Source organism: Centrocercus urophasianus, unplaced genomic scaffold, assembly GCF_019232065.1.
Source record: "Centrocercus urophasianus isolate 14NV4802_14NV808 unplaced genomic scaffold, USGS_Curo_1.0 seq_23, whole genome shotgun sequence".
Classification (NCBI taxonomy): domain Eukaryota; kingdom Metazoa; phylum Chordata; class Aves; order Galliformes; family Phasianidae; genus Centrocercus; species Centrocercus urophasianus.
This window is the reverse complement of record NW_024884789.1, coordinates 5830621-5854149: the sequence shown is the minus strand read 5'-3', so window position 1 is coordinate 5854149 and position 23529 is coordinate 5830621. Positions and strand designations below refer to the sequence as shown.

Here is a 23529-nt window from a genome sequence, read left to right as displayed (position 1 = left end):
TAGAATAACAGAAACATTGGCTGGAAGAAGCATCTGGAGGTTGTGCAACCTCCCCTCTGAAGTTGGCCTCTATCAGCAGTGCTCCGTCAGATCAGGCATGACTCTGGCATGCCAAATTCCAAAAGCCTCCAACGATGGAGGAACAAGCATCTCCCTGAATAACCTCCTTCAGTGCCACCCCACCTTCCTTCTTCCTAGCAGCATGTCCAAAATACCCAGAGCTGAAATTTGTCCCTCTAACTCCTTGCTACACCATCTGCAAAGAGTTTGGTTCTGTCATTTTTGTCACTGCTTTTGAAGTAGCTGTACACTTATTTCTTCAGTGCACTTCAATCCAAGATCAGCAAACAGCAGAATTCAATCTACCAAATAATGGTCCCAAAGGGCCGAGCAAACATTGCTTGAGAACAACTTCAGATCCCTGCCCAACGGCACCTCCCCAGTTCTGATCAGTGTTGCCCTGTTTCCCTCTCCTGTAGAAACACCACTTCAGACAAGGCAGTCGGCTGTCAATGTCTTTTCACAGCCACTCGTCTCCTATTTCTAGGACCAAAGTAATCATCTAATCCCTCCTAAGAAATGCATGCATAATTAAATATCTGAAATATATTTCCTAAGTGGAAACGAAAATTTGAAAATGACAACATCCTATTAAAATTAATATGTGCAATATTGTGGAACAGTAGCTAAGTACTCAGTTCCTGTCTAATCTGCATTTCCTTTCAAGCATGTCCGCTTTGTCCAGCATTCACTATGCTTTATAGCTAGATACAATCAAATCTTTACTTAAAAAGAGCCATCTCTACTTTAATATCATCTTTTTATTCTCCTCTCTGCTGTATTCTAGTGTTCAGGAACCAGAAAAAAATGATTTGTTAAAATAATGAGCAAGCCCAGCCCTTCAGAGGAGACCCCACAGAGCTTCCTTGGTTTTCTGTAGGAAGCAGCTCTGAAGGCAAGCTCTGGGCTTTCACTGCATGCTTTCAGAGGGCACACTGCTTTCTCAGTCAGCAGGATAGGACTGCCTGCAGCTCTCTAGAAATTCAGCACTCTAATGAATCTATTTCAAACTTCTTTATTTTTTGCATATACAGGCAGTGGCAACGATCTCCGCTGCCCTCAGGATATTGTGTTTGCTATTTTTTCCACAATCTGAGGTTTGCAACTGTGACCACTGCCACCAACTCACTGAATCACAGACCACTAAACCTAATTCTGGTGTCTGTGATGGCTCTCCTATTTAAAATAACCCCTTCACCTCGCTCCCACACAGCTGATGATGCTGCCAGCCATGGCACAGCTTGTGTCTTCTGAGGCAGCCTAAGGCAGGTGAGTCCAGGAGGCAGGCAGCATGGACTTGCAAAGCTGCCATCTCCATCTAACACCGTGCTGCTGGCCTCCGGTCAGGATGGATGGATGGATGCAGACAACAGGACACTTGCTCTGGAACGAGCACGGATTTCAACAGGAGGGTCCAAAGCAGCCCCAGCACCATCATGGCAAAGTCGCTCTGCCAGCAGACTGAAAAATACAGCCGTCTCCAAAGGAAGCCAACTGGCTTCTAACTGACCCTAAATGAACCTAAATGAAATAATTACAGGGCTGCATTCCAAATCCAAATCAGATTAGATGTGAAGTGAAACAGCGCTGGAAAGAAAAAGTCTAAACATAGCCTTTTGTGATTTCATTGTCAGACATGTACACGTCTGGCATTCGCTCCAGCAAACATGAAACAAGCTCGATATGCTGGCCGTGTACAGTGTTATTTGATGGAAAGGAGAAGCACAGGGAAGAGACTTCGTGGTAAGTTCTGCTGTACCACCAGTTCCTGCTCAGGTCGGGAGTAATTAACACCACCCACTCAGAGAAGGGTGCTGACGGCTTGGGTGGCCAACAGCTTTGGACCCCATTTTCCTGCAGACAACGGTTCTCTCCTTGCTTGTTAAGGGAACAGAAACCCCCAGGAGCAGTGTTATTTAAACTCCACACCCCCCCCCAGCAGCAGATCTGTGGGTGATTAAACAGTGGCAGTCATGCTACATGCAGAGCGGTTCTGAGAAATCGCACAGAAGCGTCTCGCTGCTTCATCTTCCTCTCCTGAATGAGTCCCTTGGGCACTGATTATCAGGCACTGAGGGGAAATGTCCAAAGTCCCTGCCTCGTGTCAGCGCTGCTCCTGTCACCAAACCACCATGGGCCCCAGCAAGGACAGGCCTGTGGGTACGCACACTGCATGGCTGGGGTTGGCTTGACCCCTGAGTCCCACAGGCACAAAGAAAACCACTGTTTTCTCCATCAGCATCCCAAAGGCTTTCCCTTCACTCTTCTCTCTGACCCTTTCTTGCCTGGACAAAGACATATCTACTGTGCTAACCCCTACTGACCCCAAGACCCTCCAGAGCACATCTAATGCAACTTGACACTCCTCTCTGCCCTTCTTATGTGTTCTTGTGCTAAGGATGCCCCAAACAAAGGTAAAGGCAGGAAACAAAAGAGAAAAAGGTAGGTTTCTGTCAAGACTAACTACTAAACATGCACCCAAATGGTTCCTATGCATGGACATCCCTCCCAGGTACCAGGCTGCTGCAAACACACACTTCTCCTTCGTTCAGTCACCACAAGGATTTCCTTACCATGTGCTGGTGGCTTTGCATGTGCATCTGAAGCTGCCGTATGTCACTCTCCAGGCTGGCTTTTGTCCCTTCCTTGGTTTCAGCTGTTAGCGTGTAAACATCGAGCTGCTGGTGGTGCTTGACGCAGTAGTCCCCAGTGTGCACAGTGTGAGACAGGGTACTCCACGAGTCGGGCTCCGTGGCTTCCTCTCTGAAATAAAAGCAGTGCGGGTTAACCTGCGAGTGAGAAGGAATGCTGCGTTGCAGGACACGCACGCTGTTCTTCACGCTGGACAGTCATCTAATCAATGGCCCAAGTGAAGCAGAGCATAGGCTCCAGGGCCAGACGGCTGAACACGCACGCACACACGTCTCCATCCTGGAAATGAAGGTGACTTACAGCTAACTCCAGCCACCAGCTCTATTTCACAGCCTTTCTACAGTAGAGAGACCTGCTGTTTTCCCCTAGACTGGAAGAGCATGAGCAACTAGCAACAAGGGGTACAATTGCTTTTTAAACAGAACCTATTGCAGGTGTAGATCACCAGAGTAGCTGCTGTGGAACAATAGATACCCGAGAGACAGACCGCAGTGGGACAAGTCAGAGGGAGTGACAATTCTGTGATACAGATACTACAACTTCTACACTGAAACCAGCACGCCTCTGCACAAAAACCCAACAGCCATCAGCTTGTAGCAGTTTTGTCACTCCTGAAATGAATTTTGCTTGCCCTGTGAAAACGCTTCTATGCAAGTCATTCTCTCTTTTATGAGACAGCCAACCTTCTGCAGTAATAACACAGACGTTGTTTTTATCAAAGGAAAAGAGGATAAAAGGGTGCTGTTATAGATTTCAGATTGAAAAAATAACTCAGCAGTTATTTCGTGTCAGTAGAAATTTCTACCTAGTCATCTCAAACCCTGACTGTGAACAAGTTTGCAACCCAATGCTGTACCACCTCGTGTGGCTGCTGCCACCAAGCTGTACAGAGACAACACGGGCACAATAAGGGCATGTGGAAGCATTCACCTTACCAAGGTGCTCACCTAAAGCTTCAGGTCCAGAACTTCCATTTTGCATCAGAACTGGCTCAGGGTAGCAAAGATCAGTTTGAATGATCATGAGGCCAACTGAGAGCCACAGCCAACGGAGGGCTAACAGCTGCCTCCACAGTGCCCCAGTGCAGTGATCCAACCCCTCCCTGTGAGTCATTTCGGGTAAAATCAGGACACAAAGCAAATTCAGACAAAGCAAAACTATGCCTTCCACCCTTCTCCACAACGTAACTCAATTGACTTCTGCAGAATTACTCTTGATTTAAACAGAATCAATATTTCTATAGAGAAGCAGGAGGAAGCGTACAGTTTTTTGCGGTTGTTAGTACAAATCCAATCACTGAGGCACTGAAGTCGACCAAGACATCACAAGCACAAAGAGGCTACAGAAATGACCTTCCTTTATCAAGGAAACACAGACATTTCTGTATGGACTATTTTTCTTTTCAGCTGCCATGTATAAGAAATCACTGTGCTCAGGGCCTACTATCAAAGCACGATGAAGCAGTCATCACAAAAAACCATATTCACCCATTCATGAAGCCGCCACCAGCAGGCTTCCAGAACACAACAGCCTTCTCCACTTTCTCATCAGCTTCAAGTATACTTACAAGCAAACAGGCACCCACAGAGCAGCCTGCAGAGCTGCAGCCTCAGAGAACCCTCAAAGGCTTCAATACCTGGAGTGGGATTGCAGGAGAGCACGGCGCCCTGCAACATGATGAGCGCATCCCACCACTGCTACCGCTGCTGCAATCTGCCACCTCCATCTTCTGCAGGTCAGGCAGATCATTTGTGAGCAGCGGTGATTGCTGCTGATTCAAGACAGCACTTCCTTTCCATATTAGTTGTAAATCTGCACTGCAGTCTACAAAGGGGCTTATAAGCCTTTTGGAATAGATCTTTCTCACATCACAACCAACCAGATAACAGAGCTCTCATTTTTAGGAGCAGTCACCCATGTTGTACATAATTAAGATGGCTCAATCCACCAACTCCTCCAAGTCATCCCTTTCATACAGACACATCCAGGCACTGACGTACTGCAGCAAAGAGGACAAATGAGTGCTCACAAGTGTCAACTTGTTTGCACACTGCTATTTCTGTAGCTCAGACAATCACTTTCAAGAGGACGTAGATCACATGAGAATGCCCTCCTGCTCCTTTGCCCCTGTGTTGAGCTTAACCATTTGTGTGTCTCCTTTCTGGCTCACTGCAAGCCCTACCTTCTATTGAGAAATTACAAAAACATACATTCTTTCCGAAAACAGGATTTAGACCTACTTTTACTGCTCCCTAATTATGAAAAGCACTCATTTTGTACAGATTAGCAATTTCTGCGGTGGTTGTAATTGTACAGGAGTACATACCCAAGGCGAACTACTAGGAGATAAAAACAAAAACGCAAATACTTACTGAAGATTTATTAACAGACATAGATAGAAACTCCAGCATTTAAGTAGCCTGAAAATCTGCTTTCATTCAGCAAAAGTCTTAACCACAGTTTGCCTGCAACAGGGGAAGCAAGGCTTACAGGTTCTGACCATCCTGGGTCAATTCTTTCTGCCCTTTCAACAGAAATACTTGGGAGACAGCACTGAACAGAAAGTTTCCCTTCTACCAACTTTAAGCCAAACTTTCACTGATGGAAGCATCTCCCTTGGCACAAAAGTGAAGGACTGACCAACGAAGTCCACAGTAGTCATATGAATGCCTTCACCTCCAGCACAGTCCGCGGCGCTGAGCCGTGTCCCACTGAGAAAACCTGGCGGGAATCTCCAGCCCCACTCTCCGCTGCTTCAAGCCCATTTTCTGTTGCACAGAAAGGAAATGGCTGCCTTCATGAAAGAACAGTGCTTGCGTGGAGAAAGACTTACCAGCGGCCTTTCACCCATGGAAACGGGGCTCAAGGAAGGATGTTGACCCCAAACACAGCGAGCGGAGGAGCAAACTCAACCCCTCACCACCTCCAAAATGCTCTCAGGCCATGACTCAAACCACAGCATCACCGGCACATCCGACACATGAGAAACTACAAGCAATACTATTTTTTAGACTTTCACAAGCAAGTGCCATCCCCGGTGAAGGAGGAGCAGAGCGCCGTATTTGTGTGCAGATCTATTCTGGTCTTGTAGTGAAGCTGATAGGATGGCCCCCAGCCAAGGAGGGGAGGAAAGCAGCAGAGGAACGGCTGCAACGACCCAGTGCAGCTCCCAGCTTCCTGCAGATACAGGCAAGATATTTATAAAAAGAGGGAAGATAAGCGAGAGGGGGAGAATAACAAATGCGCTCTGACTGGAGGAAAAGCCCTTCAAAGTTTTAGAAGCAGTCATCAGTTGGAGTGGTTTGAAATTCGGCTCCGTCAGGGCTCCAAAAGAAGCGCCTTCCCGTACACAGATAATAGGATTTATCCAAAGGGGAGAGGAAGGGCTGAGGAAGAGATTGGACAAATGATCCAAACAATCTCAGTGGGTTAAGCAGAGCCTCACACTAGGAAGGGGGATCCCACAGGCGGAAGGCGGTGCAGGAAGTCAAGGTGCTGTTTCCTGGGGAAATCCCTTCACATTTCTCAGCCAGACCTTGGCTGGGACAAAGCAAACCCAGCAGCACTGCTGGCTCTTAGGATCCTACTGTGACCTTAGCCACAGCTGCAGGGTGGTTCTGAAAGCGTCAGATTCATGTGATAAAGAAAATCACAATTAAAAAATAATTTAAAAAAAGGGCTATGGTTATGGCAAAAAGCTAGGAAATGCTAGAATTTAGATGTTCTTTTCCCTAAGACAAATAAAACCTACACTGGATTTTAGTGTTACATATCTTACATTCCTATTCAAATTTTGATTTATGGCTGTTACTTTAATAACTCACTGAAAATACGAGATCAGACAGATAGGCTGACTGTGGTCCGGGATAAACAAGGAACGGTGCCTACTGGGACAGGAAGCTGGGCTTTGGTGGCTGTTGCACAACATGTCCCTAACACTAACAACTTACATACATCAAGCTAACAGCCCCTCCAATGAAAATCCACACCCAGATTTATCACAGTCACCAGAATGTCAGAGCAAGACTCCAGAAAACCATAACAAACAAAAGGCAGTTTCCTAAGCTCATCACACACAGGGGTGTGGGGCTCCAAAGTATCTCCTTGTTCTTCAAACAAAACTGCAGGCAGCCAGCAACAACCAGCTACTGATAATGCCAACAACTGCTCATTACTAATTACAATTAATGCTTAGTGGAAATGCTATTACTCCTGAAAGCACTCAGTGTGTCCTTTTTGACTGTGTGTTCCCTTCATATCCTTTTAACAGTTGTTTTTTGTTTTGTTTTGTTTTGTCCCACTGCAAAGTAAATGGAAACAGATAAGACAGTAAATCAATGCTGTTGCAGAATGTTGGGTAACGCAGGCCTTGTATGGGTCTGAGCAGCTCTTTGTCGACAGCCCCACTGTCTTTAATGGCATACACAGCACAAGTGCACAGCAGCACTTCCATATCCCTCCCCGTTTTTTGGAATATCAGTATGTATCATACAGGAAGACTCAAAAAACACACGCAACTAACACATGGTAGAACGGGTTAACACAAATGGACTGCTCATACACAGGAAAATGATTTAAAGACAGTGTTTATACCTCAGGTGAATGTACCAAAAGCTATTGGAAAACAGGAGAAAAGAAGAAAAAAAAAAACCAAGTATTTCTCATATAAAGCAAATCTTCTCACTAACTGGAATGCTTTTGATGTTGAAGGAAACAGTTCATCGCTGCAGAAACGATGAGTAACCACTTACGGTGCTCCACGCAAATGTGAACAGCAGAGGGTTTGCATGCTGAACTGAGTTCAGGACTGCATGATTAGCCCTCCAATATCAATTAAATATTCAACAACTGAATTCAAGATATTTAACGCTAACTTCTCAGCCCAACAATCAACACACTATACAATAGGAAATCATACCAGAGAAGAAAGCTGGCTTGTTCCCTCAACAGTTATTTACAGACTTGCAATCCCAGGACAAGTCCAGTTATCTTAACAAATGCAATATATTTTCTACATCAGAGGGTGTGAACTCTAAAACCCAAACATTTCTCAGGCCTCATCAAATATATTTACCAAACTCTACAGTGCACATTCCACAGGAATAGCTGCCTGTTGTTACATCCATTTTTGCATTTGTTTCACCTTCCTAGCTTTACCTACAAAGGAAGATCTCAGTACGGATTTTGGAGCACTCCAGGAAAAGAGCAAAAGCTAGTGCGTGCAACGAGTGAGTAAATGGAAGGTGGAAAGCAAGAATGCCTCTTGCTCCATCACACTGTCTCTGCTGCTGTCTGTTCCCCTGCTGTAATGCCATGACCAGAGAAAAGCCACAGCATCTCAGCATCCTTTTTGCCAGGATGAACTAGCAATTAAACAACTCTGTTGCAAAAAAATCAACTGGAAGTTCATCAATAAAGCACCTGAAACTAGATGCCTGTTGGATCACTACTACTCCCATGCTTCTGTACCCAAGCAGCAGCATCTTAACACACAGATCTCTCATCAGATCCTCCATCTTTGCCTTTTATTTTCTCTGAACATCCCTTTAAATGGCAATTAAAAGGTTTATTGCTTGGTTTTGTATGGAAGAACAGAAGGAAAAAACAGGAGATCCATCAGCATTACTTCAGTAAATTCTTCAGCTGCCGATTCTGGTTAGCACAAATGCAAAGTAGAGCAAAGCAATGGGCAGGCGATGCTGCACAACCCGCAGGACACCTGCGTGTCCCCAGCTGCCTCCTGCTTCTTGCACAGGGAACCACAGAGAAAGAAATAACATAGAGGAGACTCAGAGCGCTGCCACTCAGCTCACAGTTTGGGAAAGGGTGCAGAGAGGACCAGGTCAGCACACTGTAACACACTGCCACAGCCTGGCACCAAACTCACTGCAGTCGGTGATGTTCCCAGCCCAAAAACCCTGTGATTTCAGAATGCACCTGCACCACACACAGCCGAAGACAAACTGGAGATTTCTGAAATCAAACACGCTTAATGGACTTGCTGAACTGGTGTGTAAAGAAATGAGACACCAGACAAATCCTCTTGCAGCCCTGGCCCAGAAAAGCAGCAAAGAACACTCAATTACAAAAGTAAAGTGACTGAAAACCCTTCCTCATCTGAGAGGCACCACGGAGATTACAGCACAGACATCACCACTTACACAAAATCAGAACAATAGCAAGTGATTATCAAACATTGCAAAATGTTCACAATAAACTTCTGTTACCAGCAAGCTGTTCCTTATGTGTGTTAATTAAATCTAGGTCAGTTTAACTTTGGAAATCTGCACTAATACTGGTTTATGGCTTCACATTCTGGGACACCACGCTGCTACCCAAAGGTTTGACTCACAGAGACACACAGAAGTGCTTCATGGTAATAAGAGGCCAGCAGAGAAAACAGAAAAGCAAAGTAAATGCAAGAAGCACAAGAGACTTGTGCTCTGTATCTTCCCCTATGCACTGACTGGAAAATGCAGGAGTTTTTCTTACAGACATTACTTTTCTCTTACCCTCACTCTCAGCCTGCAAAGTAACACCACACATTCGGCTTCACTGAAAGAAAAAAGAGATCAAAAGATCCTTTTGGGCTGCTGGACGGAACTTTGCTCTGCAGAAATGAAATCAGGTTACAAAATGAGAGTATGTTTTACAGAACAGCACTCCGACTCCGAAATTCAGAACACAAGCTATTTCTTGGAGCCATTTTACTTGCCTGACTTACACTGAAGAACATGGAGCTGGCAGGCAGATTATGTTACTACACTGAACCATATTAAAAAACATCAACTACTGCAAAACGCAGCCGTCCTGTTGCAGAGGCCAAGTTACTCACCCTGCCCTGGTTACAGCCCTGCTGCCTCCTTGGAGCCCAGTCTTTGCACAGCACAGCAGAGCTGCCAACGCCCTGCAGCCAGCATTGCCCAATTTAAACATGAGGAAGCAGCAGGCTTCAACAAAGGAGCCTTCATTTTTCAATTCACTTCTCCCGCACTGGGGAACTGTTGAAACTCAGAGAGAGCTCATGCTGCCTGCTTCCCAAGGCTTTTCTATGGGAGATCAGGTGCATCCAACCCCGCCAGCAGCTCTGGGTGCATCCCTTCTGCCAGAGGATGCACACCACAAGCTCCAGCCTACAGTAAAAGAAGCTTCCAGACTTGCAGCTCTGCAATGGAAGGCATCTTGCATCCTTAAAACGAACTTAAGAGCTGAAAAGAGAAAGCTCATCTGACAAACAGAAATTCCAAATGTCACCAGCGTCATTAGTTTTTGAGAAAAATATTTACACTGCAGCTGAACCCAGACAAAACTGCATCAACAGAGGTTTTCTGTCTGTTTTTTAATGATTCTGCCTTAATTACAGCAGAACTTCACCCCTTCCCCACACTGACGAAGAGAAGAGTTGTGAAATGCAGGGTCCTACAAATTAGAAACCAAAGCGAACAATAAAATCCCCCCAAGGATAATGCAACACAAAACATGCTGCATTCATTTATTTTGCAAAGTGGAGCTTAATTACTTGTAAAAATAATGGCTCCTTTGTACAAGCTCTCACTAACATGCGTTGCTGCTCCGTATTTTGCTGAGTGGTACACACTGTGTGCCAAATGTGTGTGCATGGTTTACACAGCCTGTGCATAAGCAGAGTGCAGAAAAGAGGTTGCACAGTATCCATTGTGTTTTGACAGCACATAAATAATATACACTCTTGTCATGGAGTTTGGCTGCTTTTCCCTATTCTGAAACTCACTATTTCTCTCCCCAGTATGGATTTTCAGGCACTGATCCCCTGCAACTGCAGAAAGCACCAAGCATAACGAAACTTCTGCTATGGAAACAGGCCACCTTCATTGCATCCACCATCTACTGGAAGCTTTTTGGAGCAACAAGATACATAGCACACCTGTCAGATGGTTAGGCATGGTATTTCCACCCAAGAGGAAAACTAGCCATAATTCTGCTTAACTCACCTACATGGTTTTAAGATGCACTAAAAAGAACTAAAAAGGGTGCTACAGTATCTCGTGTTCAAAGATGTACTGCAAAGGTCACCAGAGAAATTCCTTAGATGACACCAACAGCAGCTGTCCCAGTGATTAGCAGAGGGCAATGCCACATAACCAAGTGCTTTTGCTTATTTTCCCACCAAGAAAGGACTGCATTGGAATTGCTTGTGAAATACATGAACAGCAGTTGTAACAGCTCTGCTAACTTGCCACATCTTTTAAAATTACCGACTCCGCTCATTCAGATCACAGTGTTTGCTGTGAGCTTTATAATCAAGTTTTGGTCAATTTAGACTTTGTGATAGTATGCAAATTCTGTCAACATCATTAGTCTCACCTTGGAGCTCTTGGCTGCAGTTTCAGGATGAATTTGCTTATTCCAGTTTTACAAAGCAGCCTGCGAGACCGTTGAGTATTTTCACATTATGACTGCTGTTGAACTCACGTGGGAAAAAGAAAAACACTGCCACCATCTCTGTATTGATCCCAGCCAACAGCGGTGAAGAAAAGGACAGACAGAGCACAGCTCCTACCTCACCCCTCCCCTTCTCCTTCACCCTACCTGCTATGTGGTTGGCTTCACTGCCTCAGATGAAACTTAAATGCAAGCACATGAGCAACCAAATTTACTTTTTGCTGCCTCTAACATCCTGTCCAACAACTATAGAAAACAGAATAATTTACAATGTGTAGCATAAAGAAACGTTGCGTGAGAGCATGGACAACACAGAAGAGTCCTAAACATGACATTGGGTCACTGAATATAAAGTCTAAGCATTTGAAAATTCCCATCAGGAAAACAAAGTTAATAACAAAGCTTAAGAGAACTGGGCATCAGAACAGCAGACATACAGACCAAAACTTTCACAAACAGCCCTCCCGCCCCAGAACTTATTTAAAGCTCTTTGTCTTTATTAGCTGCAGCTTTTAAAGCCAGCAAGCCAAACGTTTGCTATTCAAAAATAACTTTGCATCTTCTGAAGTTCTTCTGTCAAACTCTGCAGTGAGGGCTCATGCAACAAGTTACTTGCTGCAGTTGGCAAGATCTGGCTGCTTCTCATCACCCTCGTAGAACAGAACGGTTTCTGCTGCAAATACTTGCCTTAATTTTTACTTAAATTCTGACTTATACCAGCAGATATCTGTTCTCTACAAGACACTGCTTTAGTTCAACAGAATTGTTACCATTTCATCTAACCAAAAAACCTGTAGATCAATGAAGTACAAATGTGACAGTCACAGTCACCAGCCTGCAAGCTGCACTCCTTTCAACAGCTGTACTTGTTCGAAGACAAGATTTTTCACTTGTGTTTGTACAAGGTTTGCTTAATTAGCTGATATTATGACTCACGTTAGGTTGCAAGGCACAGCTGGAAACAGAACAACGTGAACAGAACAGAAAAGGAGAACCCAACAGTATTACTGCACTTACTTTGAATACTAAAGTCATTCTCCCATTGTTTTTAGCAATAAAGGTAAAAGTAAAACCACAAAAAAATTTTCTTCAAGAGTAGAGTTTAGCTTTTGGAATCACTACGGGGGAAGGCACCTCTAAGATCATCTAGTCCAACCATCCACCTCCAACCAATACTCCCCAATTAGACACTCTTCAGGGATAAAGCAAAGGGAAGCATGATAAAGGAAAAACAAGCAGAGGAACCATGAAGTCATCCTTACTCGGTCAGAAGCTGATGCAACTTCTGGTAGCCCCTCTCCAAGGCCAAGCTCACGGGCGTCGCGCCGTCGCGGTTGTGGATGCTGAGAGCTCCTCTTCCTCCTGGCTGCTGGAGCAGAAACCACGTCAGCCTCAGCAGGCCCTGCCTCACTGCAAAGTGCATCAGTGTCTCCCGAGGGATGTTCTCTGGGAATAAGGAAAGAAAAAGAAATATGAATTTGTAGGCTGCCGCTTAGGTGAATGCCATTCCCCCACATCCTTGTTACTGGAGACAAGCCACACGCATGCCAAGTGCAGCACAATGGCTGGCATGGAACTAGAGGTGCTGACAGCCAAAAAGCCAAGGAACCTAAACACTGCAGCACCTGGAAAAACACGCTCTGCACAAGCTGGCTGCGAAATCCAGGAGACACCGCTGCATGAAAGCGAGGGACTGGCTCCAGTGGGACTGAATGTGCTCGGGACATCTCGGGGTCAGACTGCAAGAGCACAGAAGTCAAAGTGAAAAGAAGGGCTCTGTGGACAGCCATGACAGCCACTGAGCTGCAGGGCTTCCCTACAGCTCTTGGCATCTTCAGGGGTGTACATTTCTCTGTACGTCCAAGCCTTTTTTAGTCCCACGGCCAGGACCAGCTTTTAGGAATCTGAGAGTTATGTTATTTAACGGAACACTGATTTGTCCCAAGGCATGAAAAAAATCAATTACAACAGAAGAACAAATGCAGAGCAGTTATGAAAGAGAACAGTTTTAGCCTCTCATATGGACATAAAAATGAGGTTTTTGATTTCCTGGCTTGACTGTGCCTTAGCCCAGCTTTTCTCAGCTTTCTGCAGTAGCACTGTAATTCAGAGTAGCAACATTTATAAACTAGTAATCTCCTCTGCTGCTTTTTATGTTTAATAACCATGACTTTCTAATTCAGTAAAAGTCACTCTTGAGCCTAAGCTTTCATCTCAGAAAAGTATCCCCCCTACTCTAAAAGCTGCAGCCCGAGAACTTCCACCAGAAATGGGCTCCAGATGCACCGCTGAAATACAGCATTTGCAGATCAAAGCGTGCTGCTTCTGCAGGGAGGGAGAAAGCATTTGGGTTAAAAAACTGCAAGAAATACAAATTTGTTCTTTTAATTAACAAAGGATTTCAGTATTGACTGGCAGCAGCAAAAACAACAGAAACGCACCAGCTGAGTAAACCATGCCAATAGTTTAATACCTTTAATATTGTAGCGGTGATTTATTGGGTTATTAATTTGGTTGCCAGCCAAATCTACATAGTAAATTTAAAAAATGCAAGTGCATAATGCCTGTAAGATTTAATTATTTTTTCCCCAAGAAGCACACCCCAAGAGAAATCGCTTCTGCAGTGTGCTGTTTTCTTGCCTGCTTTCTCAAGGGACATCATTAAGGCCTTCAGTGAAAAACAATGCAACAAGAGGGAGTTATCCCTGCCTGACACACAGGCTTTTCCCACTTTCTGGATCAGCTCCTGAAGAACTGATCTGTATTCAAGAACTACGGCTCCCTGGTACTGTCTCTCTTCCATATGACTCCACATAGGATCTCTGGGCTTCAAACCAATCCTTCCTCCCTAACATCCTTTTATTACTCTCAAGCAAAATCATGTTATCTTGAACACAGGAGTATGTCTGAATGGAGGTTCCAGCTGACCAGAGAAAAAGGAAATAGCTGGTCTTACTCACAGACAAATTCTCAGCCTATGGGAGTGTAACAACAAGGATTTTGGTATGGAGTGCAACAGCGTGTCATGCTTCAGAAATAAACAACCCAACAAGGTGGTTAATCAAAGACTGTCAGCTTTGGGCCTAAGGTATAATGAAAAATAACACAACAAAAGGGAAAAACTACTGACGAGGCTGCAGAAGGGAGAAAGTGTGGATACAGGACTGGACTTAGCGAAAGCATATGGCCCAAGTTTTACCCTGTGAACTTGTACTTGCACAGAGCTCCTACAATAACTGCACTAATAAACTGGCAGTATAATCAGCTAGCATAATTAAAACAGTACAACTCTTCCTGCCACGGATTTAGGAAGCACCACAACACTTCTGTTGGAGCAAATGACTGCTGTCCAAATAAAGAACATGTTGCACTGGTCTGACCACATCTGGTGCAGCAAGGATCATCTCCCACTCCAGCTGCCTTGTTGAAAGGGAACATCATCTTCCTAACTGAAACAAACAGCCTTGCACCAGGGCAGACCTGAAAAGCATAAGCATGGATTCCTGGATCAAAACACCTCTTCCTCCTTTAGCTGAGAGCTGCACAATTAGGGAGCAGCATCTTCTGCTTACCAGCTCTTGGTTCTCCAATAAAAACACAAACCAACTGCAAGTTTGGAAAGGTGCCTGCAACCATGCATCCCCTGATCCACCTGGGTACCTGTCCCTACATGTATTTCCATAGAGGAATTGCTTCTCCTACTTGTCCCAAACGTTCAAGTGATTTGATCTGCTCATTTGAATGCACTTTTTGAAAATCCTGTCTTTTCTTCTCCACTTTTTAAAAACAATCTTAACTACTATCAAATTAGTGAATACAGGTGGATGGAGGTGGTTACACATGCAACTGACCTGAACTCAGCACTGCCCCTGTGCCTCTGCACAACCACGAAGTGCACAGAAGATGAATGCAAGACATGGAGCCTTGCCATCCTGAGCATATTAAACACAGACTCATTCTCCAGGTCCATTGGAAAGGATCTGCCTGACATACAGACTGGCTCCAGGCCATCCTAACAGATGGGTATGGATGATGGCAGCAAAGAGACAAAGTGCTGCACACACAACAACTGCAGAGCCCTGGGCAATGGCTTTAGAGGGTTATGGAGTGTTTAAAACTCACACAGCTATGGTGAAAAGGAGTGTGCCATCTGTGGACTGGATTCACTACTAATATACAAGGAGAAATACATCCGCTGGTGCACAGCGTTGCTCAGAACAAGCCAAGAGCAGGTGTGCATTGAGTATGGAAGTGCTGCATGATGGAGATGGAGGGAGGATGGGCAGCATGCCTACAGCCATCCCAGCTCTGAAGGTCTGAGGCTTGTAGCGTGGGATGCTGGAAATTCAGTCGATGATTACAACGTCTTGTCATGGTGCAAAATTCCTTTCACAGCTATGGAAGAACAACAGAAGCTTTAACCAGCAGTAGGCAGAGCTCCTTCTCCTACCACATCACGCATGAGCTCCTCATCTTAAAATGGCTGTCCTGTAAAAAAGGTTCTTGTAATTAGGAAAAATGTGGAAACACAAGACACACGATACTGGAAAGACCAAAGTTGTTTTTGTTCCTTTCTTGTTTCCTAGTAATAGGCAAGAGTTGAAACATATGATTATTGTCCCATAATGGCAGGGCACTCTAATCCAGCTGGCAAAACAGAAGACTTCAGATGTATTATTTTAATTTTTTTTCTTTTTCTTTTTTTCAGCTGTGACACATGAACAATTTATCTGAGTAGCTAAGGTCAAAATTTCCATAGAAGAATATCAAAAGTACTTTGCTAACTGTAAATGATTAAGGCTTAAGGTGCTTTTAGCACTAAATAAAAAAGCACAGAAGAAAAAAAAGAAAAAAAAAAAAGGTTTGGGTATGACACATCTGAGAGCACACAAAAAGTAACAACTTGCATTGTAATCCTGATTAAATAAAAGAGAAAAAAAGAAAAGAAAGAAAGAAAAATCAACTAACCTCTGTATTTCTTTTTAAAATTTGCTTCTTATTTATTTAGAGAAATCCATGCTGAACGGCTCAGTTTACCCTCCATACCTTGAGACAGCTCAGTAAAGAAGAGAAAGCCACGCATTGGAACAGCTCAAAGTATCTCTTGCTACTCTTCCCCTGATAGTGACTTCCCCTTGTTTCTCACCCAAAACCACGTATTGTAAGCAAATTCTAAGGGCTACCATCAAATCTTGTTTATGGCTGAAAGGGTTCTCAGTGCTCAGATCAACCCTTGAGCAAAACCCCAAAACAAGCTGCCACCTGGCACTCAAGAAGGCAATGGTACTAAAGGAAGGGCAAGGTGGAGACACAGAAGTTGGAGTTATGAGTTCAGTTAATAAAAAATGTGGGTAATTCTTTTTAAATCTTATAAACAAGACTTTTTCAAAGCACACTAAAGGATCTTCGTGTCCCTACTCCCATTAACACCTAAGGGAACAGAAGCACCTTAATGCCAACGGTTTCTCAGCCACAGACACCGGCTGAACATTTTCTGCTTCCTATTTTGCAATGCAGAGTGCATTAAATTCAGGGAAGGAAAATATTTTTTTTCATCTTATCAAGTACTGTAGCTGAACAGACTACTTTGTGCTGCTTGCTCAGAGAAGATCATGCCCATTTATACTGTACAAGCCTTTATCAGAGGGCAGAGAGAAAGGTGAGAAGCAGATAGGAAAGAACACCAGACTCAGGGAAAAAGAAAACTGGTAACTATTATCCTGAAAGCATTTAAGTAGAAACTATAAACGGAGTGCAGGAGATGAACAGATTAAAGCTTTATGTCTGGAAAATACCATCAGCCACCTCCCTTTAACGTGCTCCAGTGAAGAAAAAAAGGTAGCTCCTAATTTCATTGTAGTCAGTCCTGAAAGTTTGTTGTTTTTTTTTCCTAGTAAGGCTTTTTTGTTGCTGCTACTGCTCTCTTCAGACATTCTGTTTCTGTTTTCAGTATCCTCTTGAGATCTTTCTGATCTCTACTGATGTGGTCCACTGCATTGAACACTGCAATCCTTCTGGGTTCCACACACCGTTATTAAACGCAACTCCCAACTATTTCAGACTGGGCCAAGGCAACTTCTTCCCCACCACCTCCTCCCCACTGAGCTCACAGAGCTTTATTTCTCAAGAAGCATTATTGCATATGGATGTTTGCTATTCAGTGCTTCTGGGAAGCTGCACATATTCAAGACGTCTTCAAGACGTCAGTAACTGCATTCCTAAGGCCTGGGAGCTGCTAAGTGTTTTATCTGCTAAGATGGCATTCTGGTTATCCGCCTGCAGTCGATGCTATCTTGCAGCTCATCAAAGGGACAGATTTTCCCAATGTTCTCATGGGGAATCACTTGCTCTCATGGCTGATCATCACTGCACTCTGAAAGCACCAACCTGAAAAGCTCACACCACCAAAACCGGAACCAGTCTGGATTTCACCACTTATTTTGATGAGCAAACTGAACAGACTGTTTCCCAAAAGAAGTTTTGAAAGCTGTCTGTTCACTACTGATAGATAACTCAAGGATTAAGTTCTCTAAGCTTTCCATACCTTAGGTACTCCCTTATTTTTTTTGTCATCTTTTTCTCCCTACTGCAGCACAAACAAGCCATAATTATTACTCATACCTCCAAATATTCTGCTCTGGTTTTCTAGTTAGTTTATTTTCTGCTTAATCATTTAAAATAGAAAATTACAGTCCTGCATTTATGTTGCATAAATCCTCAGAATACATATTAAATTTTGATTTCTAGATATAAAGTATAACCCATCTGTTCAATTTCAACAACAGCCCTCTGAATGTCACAGGGAACAGTAAATAACCCTACGCTTAACAGCACTAACAACTACGTTCTTTAGAAAGTTACAGTGCACTTGCAGTAATTAAGACAGACATGATAACACAGCACCTGAAAGTAATGCTGTGTTTGCAACACCATGGTAACAAAAGTCATCCTTAATTACAGATAGTCTGAAATAAACTTGGGATGCCATCTGAGTTCATTCACATGAGTTGATAATTAAGGGCAAAGCCCAGGAAGGACAGAACACGGCAGGTAAGAGCACAGCACAGCTCACCCAGCTGCCCTGGGACAGCAGCAGCATGCATGGAGAGGGCTGAGACATCTATGCCCAAGGTGGTTTAGATGAACTCTGGACTTGGAATGCAAAGCCTTCAACCTGCACGTGTCCATGCAAAGCCCTGCAACACAAGCACATGCTTCTGCACAGCACTGTGCGTGGTGGACTTGATGATCCTGAAGGTCTTTTCCAACCAAGATGAAGCACCAGGTGGGATGTGGTACCCCCTCACCCAAAGTTCCATGACCTGACCTGCATAACTGGCACAACAGCTTCATATTCCCTGTGAAACATTTTTTGTGTGTGGATAAACAGGTATCTACTGAAAAGTTACTGCAAGACATCCTGGAGCCTTTTTCTCTAAAATATGGATTAAAGGCTTCTCTGGAGGCTTCTTCAAATAGCAAATAGGAGGCTGTACCTCAATCAAGCAGGTGGGTTCACGGAGAAGGAGGAAAATAAGTGGTAGAGACTGGGAAGGCAATTTGGGTCAGCTCACTCTGCACGGGAACAGAGTGCTGCTGAAAATGCCCTGAATCTGAGTACCTCCCTGACAGCAGCTGATGTGAGGAAAGCTTGAGAACAGGCTTTATACATATATGTATTTTATTGGGGAAAGTTATCCATAAAGAAGCTGTTACTCAGAAACTAATTAAAGCCTAGTCATGATCAGCTGTAGGTGTCCCTGTTCACTGCAGGGAGTGGGACCAGACGACCTCTAAGAGTCCCTTCAGACTCAAATGCTTCGATGATCGCACCAGAAGGGCAAAGAAACAGGAGTAAAGAATTTCACCTTTCCATGTAAAAGCAAACAAGAACTCTGAGGTGAGACCACTGACCAACAGTTTCAGAGAAGAAGATTCTGTTTTCTGAACTAGCTTTTCTTGCCAGGGGCTCCCCATGTGCAGCCACTGCCCCCCATCACACAAGCATTACAGATGCTGGCAGGCCCAGGCTGGGTACCACACTCCACACCATTGGCTGCTGAACACAAAGCTTCTCATCAAAGCCCAAGTCGTACAAAAAGAGAGTTTGATGCTAAATTTGGCACAGCAGGCTCAAACAGAGCTTGATGAGATCCAAATGAATCCACTTTTTTCAACAGGGTTTAGGTGAAGAACTAAAGCCTGTGATCACAGATTATTTCAGACTTTTTTGCTGTACCAGAGTAAAATCAATTAATAAATACTGGTTTTGAGCAATGTTAACCAAACAGCTGCAATAATATTACCATATGGATCAGATTAATCAATCCTGCTCAATGCATTTTATTTTGGGACAGTTTCTTTTTAAGCACTAAGAAGTTTTTGCCTTCTGGACCAGCAGATGAGAATACTGTACACAAACATACTGGGATTGGAAATACACTGATGATCTATACAGGAATACACACTGAGTTTATTTTCAATTTGTTCAAATGAAAATGATGTCTAAAGAGATAAAAAGACAGAAATGCAAAGAAAGTATAGTGTGAAATACTACTGGGATTACTGAACCTGAGGAAACTTCTCTTGCTGAATTGCAACAGCTAGCTTAAATAGGTTATGGGGAAAAAAAAAAGAAAGGTGTTTCACTGGAATGCTTACAAATGTCCTCTGGCTGTTTTAAATAATGTTAGAGGTATTTCTAGCCCACAGCTGAAGCAATGCATTCTTAACAATTTGGATGTATAAATGCACCACGCCTTTAATCTAGAGCAATGGCAAACTCTTGAAGAATGAAGACCCTGGTTTGGCAACCAAAACATAAGCAAGCACATAGTTCTTACATAGCTTTGGACCACAACAATGCTGCACTTTTACTTACTCAGTGTTATGGCAGCATCTTCCCTGTCCTTTGGAGCGTGACAGCAATTAACTCCTTGTCTTCTGCAGGAAGAGTTGGGAATGGGCAAAGGAAAGGAGAGGCCTGTGCAGAGCCAGCCCCCCCTCACAAGCCTGCACCCTGGAGCCACCATCCAAGCTCTTGCTGCAGAACCGCAGCCACTTCACGCCTATCTCTAGACTGGAGCCCTTAGTCATATCTTCTTTCAAACATGCTTCACAGCAATGCCCACCTCATAACAGCACTTCTGTGCCCAGATTGCTGGCTGAGGCTCTCCGCTCGCTCTGACTTTCAGAGGTTTTGCTAAACAGCAGCGTTTTGTTTCCAACTCACAAGAGCCCAAAGAGAAATGTCAGCTTAGAAGCAGCGTGAAAGTCTTTCAAGAAAGGATCTGACATTTTCTTTTGTTCTCATTTCTATAGCATTTTCTCCTTCAAGAAGGTTATTTGAAGTATATGGCAGTGACATTTAGCGAAACGGGAAATATGAACTGAGATAACTGTTCATAGGTAGTGATGCAATGAAGGCTGGGCGGTCCCACTAGAGGGGCACTGACCAGAACATGTGCATAATTGCTCTCATGCTCCCCCAGTTTCAATCTGTGCAATGATTTTCCCACTTTCCCAACCCAGATTAATGCACAAGCACCACCACTACAGAGGGGCTGTTTTCCTAATGTAGCTCTCCATCATGAATCAGAGACATCTCTCCAACCTTGTTCTCCCAAAACAGAGTTACGTGACCAGAAGGATGCTTATATATACAAATCTTTCTTGTCACAATCACAAAAATTCCCCTAAAGTCCCTGTGTATAATCAGCTTACTGAAAAAGAACTACCAGATATATCTGCCTCCAGACCAAAAGCCAACCAGGAGATGAAAAACAGACCAAGCCATCAACAGATTGCCCTTATTCAGTTACATGTGAAAAAACTTACTGCGAGAGAACATTTTATTAGACCAGCACTCTTAGATGAAGGTTGCATTTACTGCTGCTGAATGCCACAGCCTATACCACAGTGATTTTCAAGCACAGAAGTGTATGCCGAGCAAATCGTATGGCAAATCCATAAGCAAATCCCTTCCCTAACTTCTGATTTTTCCAAAGAGGAACCGAAGACAAAAAGAAAAAAAAAAAAAAAAAAAAAAAAAAAAAAAAAAAGAAACTAGATCTGAGCCTTCCTGCAAAATCAGTAACAATCCAGTGCTTCAATTGAAATTTTCATTAATAAAGAGCACTGTGCCAATTACAGTATTTTTACCACTTCAGTAAAGCAGAAATTCCTGCATTATCACAGCTTTCTAAAATGCAAAAAGAAACATCAGTGCCTTCCATGGAGAGGGAAAAGATACCAAGTGTTTATCTCCCAGTAAACAGACAACAGCATCTGAATTTCTATCCAGAAACCACTAAATACGATCACATCACTGAACCTCTGCTAATGCTGCTTTGACTGCCTGCCCGTGCATTCATGTTTACAAAAGCAGTCACTGAGGCAGTGACAATTAAAGCAGGAAAAATCCTGCAGAAAACCCCATCAGGGCAAGCAGAACTGCAGCCGCTGTGCTGAACAACTCATTCCCGTTGCAGTGTTTAGGCTGGTATATCCCATAACAGATAGGGAATGCCTCACAGCCACATTCCTCATGTGAAACTATTTGCCAGAATACCTTAGAAATTTATGGCAACACTGGAATTAGCCCCAGAGTGCACCAGTATGCTTCCTTAAAACTTCCCTATGACAGAACTCCAAGGCTACAGCCATGTCACAGCATCTTGAACGTGTTGGCTCTGCTGCTTTTACTAGAGGTTTTGGGCCAGCACTAACCTCTATTTATAAGCTCTCAGTAGCACTCTCTGCTATGGTTAAGGGCTCGTGTTAGCCAGGCTTTCCCACTTTTATTCTGTTTTATTTGCAAAATTATCTGGGCTCATTTTAGGGAGGGTCTGTGTTCACAGACAGCTGTACAGGCAGGGATGCTGGACTAATCCTCGGGGTGCTTTGGCATCAAACATGCTGCCCTTAGGCAGCCTGCCAGCTTCTCCAAGAGAAATCAAATGCGTTTTACGCACATTACAGTTCCTTTGCACCTGTGCTATAAAACCAGTGTTTAGCAAACACACCAAGGCTGTGGCACAAGGCCAAAGCATCAGGCTTCCTCCACAGACCCATCTTTTTCAGGAAATCAAAGAAATGTGATACTGATGCATGCATAACACTGCACAGACAAAAAACCCCTATCTGCACGTGTTGCAACACTGACCACTTACCACACTGCGTCCTATTTTATAACAGAAGATAAAGAAAACATGGGTGACCTGTATTTCAAAGTGGCTGAAATGCAAAGTGTAGGACACAGACACAGTATGACACGTTGGTATACAGCCTGTCCCATTTCTGTGCACTAAGACCAATGAACATTTTGAAAGACAAGCGGATGGCTCCCAGAGCAGAAGGCTTTTAACCCCTCTCCCCACCCACACCTCACACACATCCCCATGCTTCTCACCGTTGAGGGACTGATCCGTTCCCAGCACGTTCCATTCTGCAGGCAATTTCAGGTGTCGAAATGCCAAAGCCACTTTCTCATCCAAAATGTCCACATCAGCAGCAGGTGGTCTCGACTGGTCCAAGAAACGGGTGAAGTTTAGTGCCTGCTGGTTCCCTGCGTAGGTAGCCAGAAACTGGGCTGCATCGTAGGCTTCATCCTGGATGAACTTGAAGCTCTCTTCTGCCACCACCAGAACAGGGCGACCTTCCTTAGAGGCACAAAGTGCCACCTTCACTGTCTCACAGCAGTCATGGCCTGCAAAGAAAACCAAGGGAAATTGTAGAAGAGAACAGTCGAGTGCTGAAGAAAGCCACAACTGAGCAGCATTTTTGACATACACATTCCTTATATTAAATCAGACAAATACAAGTTATCAAGAGTCACAACTCTAAATTAAAAGCTATCTTGGGACCTCAGTGTGTTTGAAGAGAAAAAAAGTATTTTTTGTAGATTTTTAAAGATGTGTAATCCTTCTGTTTGGTACAATATAGAGCCAGAAATATCTAAGCAGCTCTACTCTGACCAGCCTATTTTGGATCAGCTACAAGTAAATTCAAGAGCACTTGGTAACGATTTTGCTAATGCACCCATGGGAGTTACGACCCAATCAGCCAGATTATAGGGTCAGACAAACTTTTTCTTACCATCTCCACTCGGGAACTCACCAGAAAGTAGAACCTGAGAGAGGAAAAGTTCCTGCTCCAAAAGCTGGCACAGCACTTGGCTTACACAGCAACCACCGCAACATCACCTAACACACAGACCTACAAAGCAGCAAGAGCTGGTAGAGCACAGCCTGAAACACAAAACTAAGCTTCTGCTAAATAAAAACCCAAAATGGCTTCTGTCCATATTTACCAAATAAAAATGGTAGAACTTTGATACATTTATTTAATTAGGGCCCAAAGCAGCCAGTGCTGGCAGTTGTCAGACATGCCCCTTCA

The 23529-nt window shown here is 43.9% G+C and overlaps 1 protein-coding gene across 5 annotated transcripts in view; it reads right to left on the bottom strand.

Moving 5' to 3' along the window:
- Positions 1 to 23529, bottom strand: part of AKAP13 (A-kinase anchoring protein 13) — a 192575-nt gene that overhangs the window by 92239 nt on the left and 76807 nt on the right. For all 5 annotated transcript variants that reach the window (XM_042824004.1, XM_042824005.1, XM_042824007.1 and 2 more), the window contains exons 5-7: positions 22544 to 22840; positions 12396 to 12579; positions 2634 to 2823 (exon numbers count right to left, since the gene is read on the bottom strand). In XM_042824004.1, coding sequence (XP_042679938.1) covers positions 2634 to 2823; positions 12396 to 12579; positions 22544 to 22840 — 671 coding nt within the window. The remainder of the gene's footprint in view (positions 1 to 2633; positions 2824 to 12395; positions 12580 to 22543; positions 22841 to 23529) is intronic.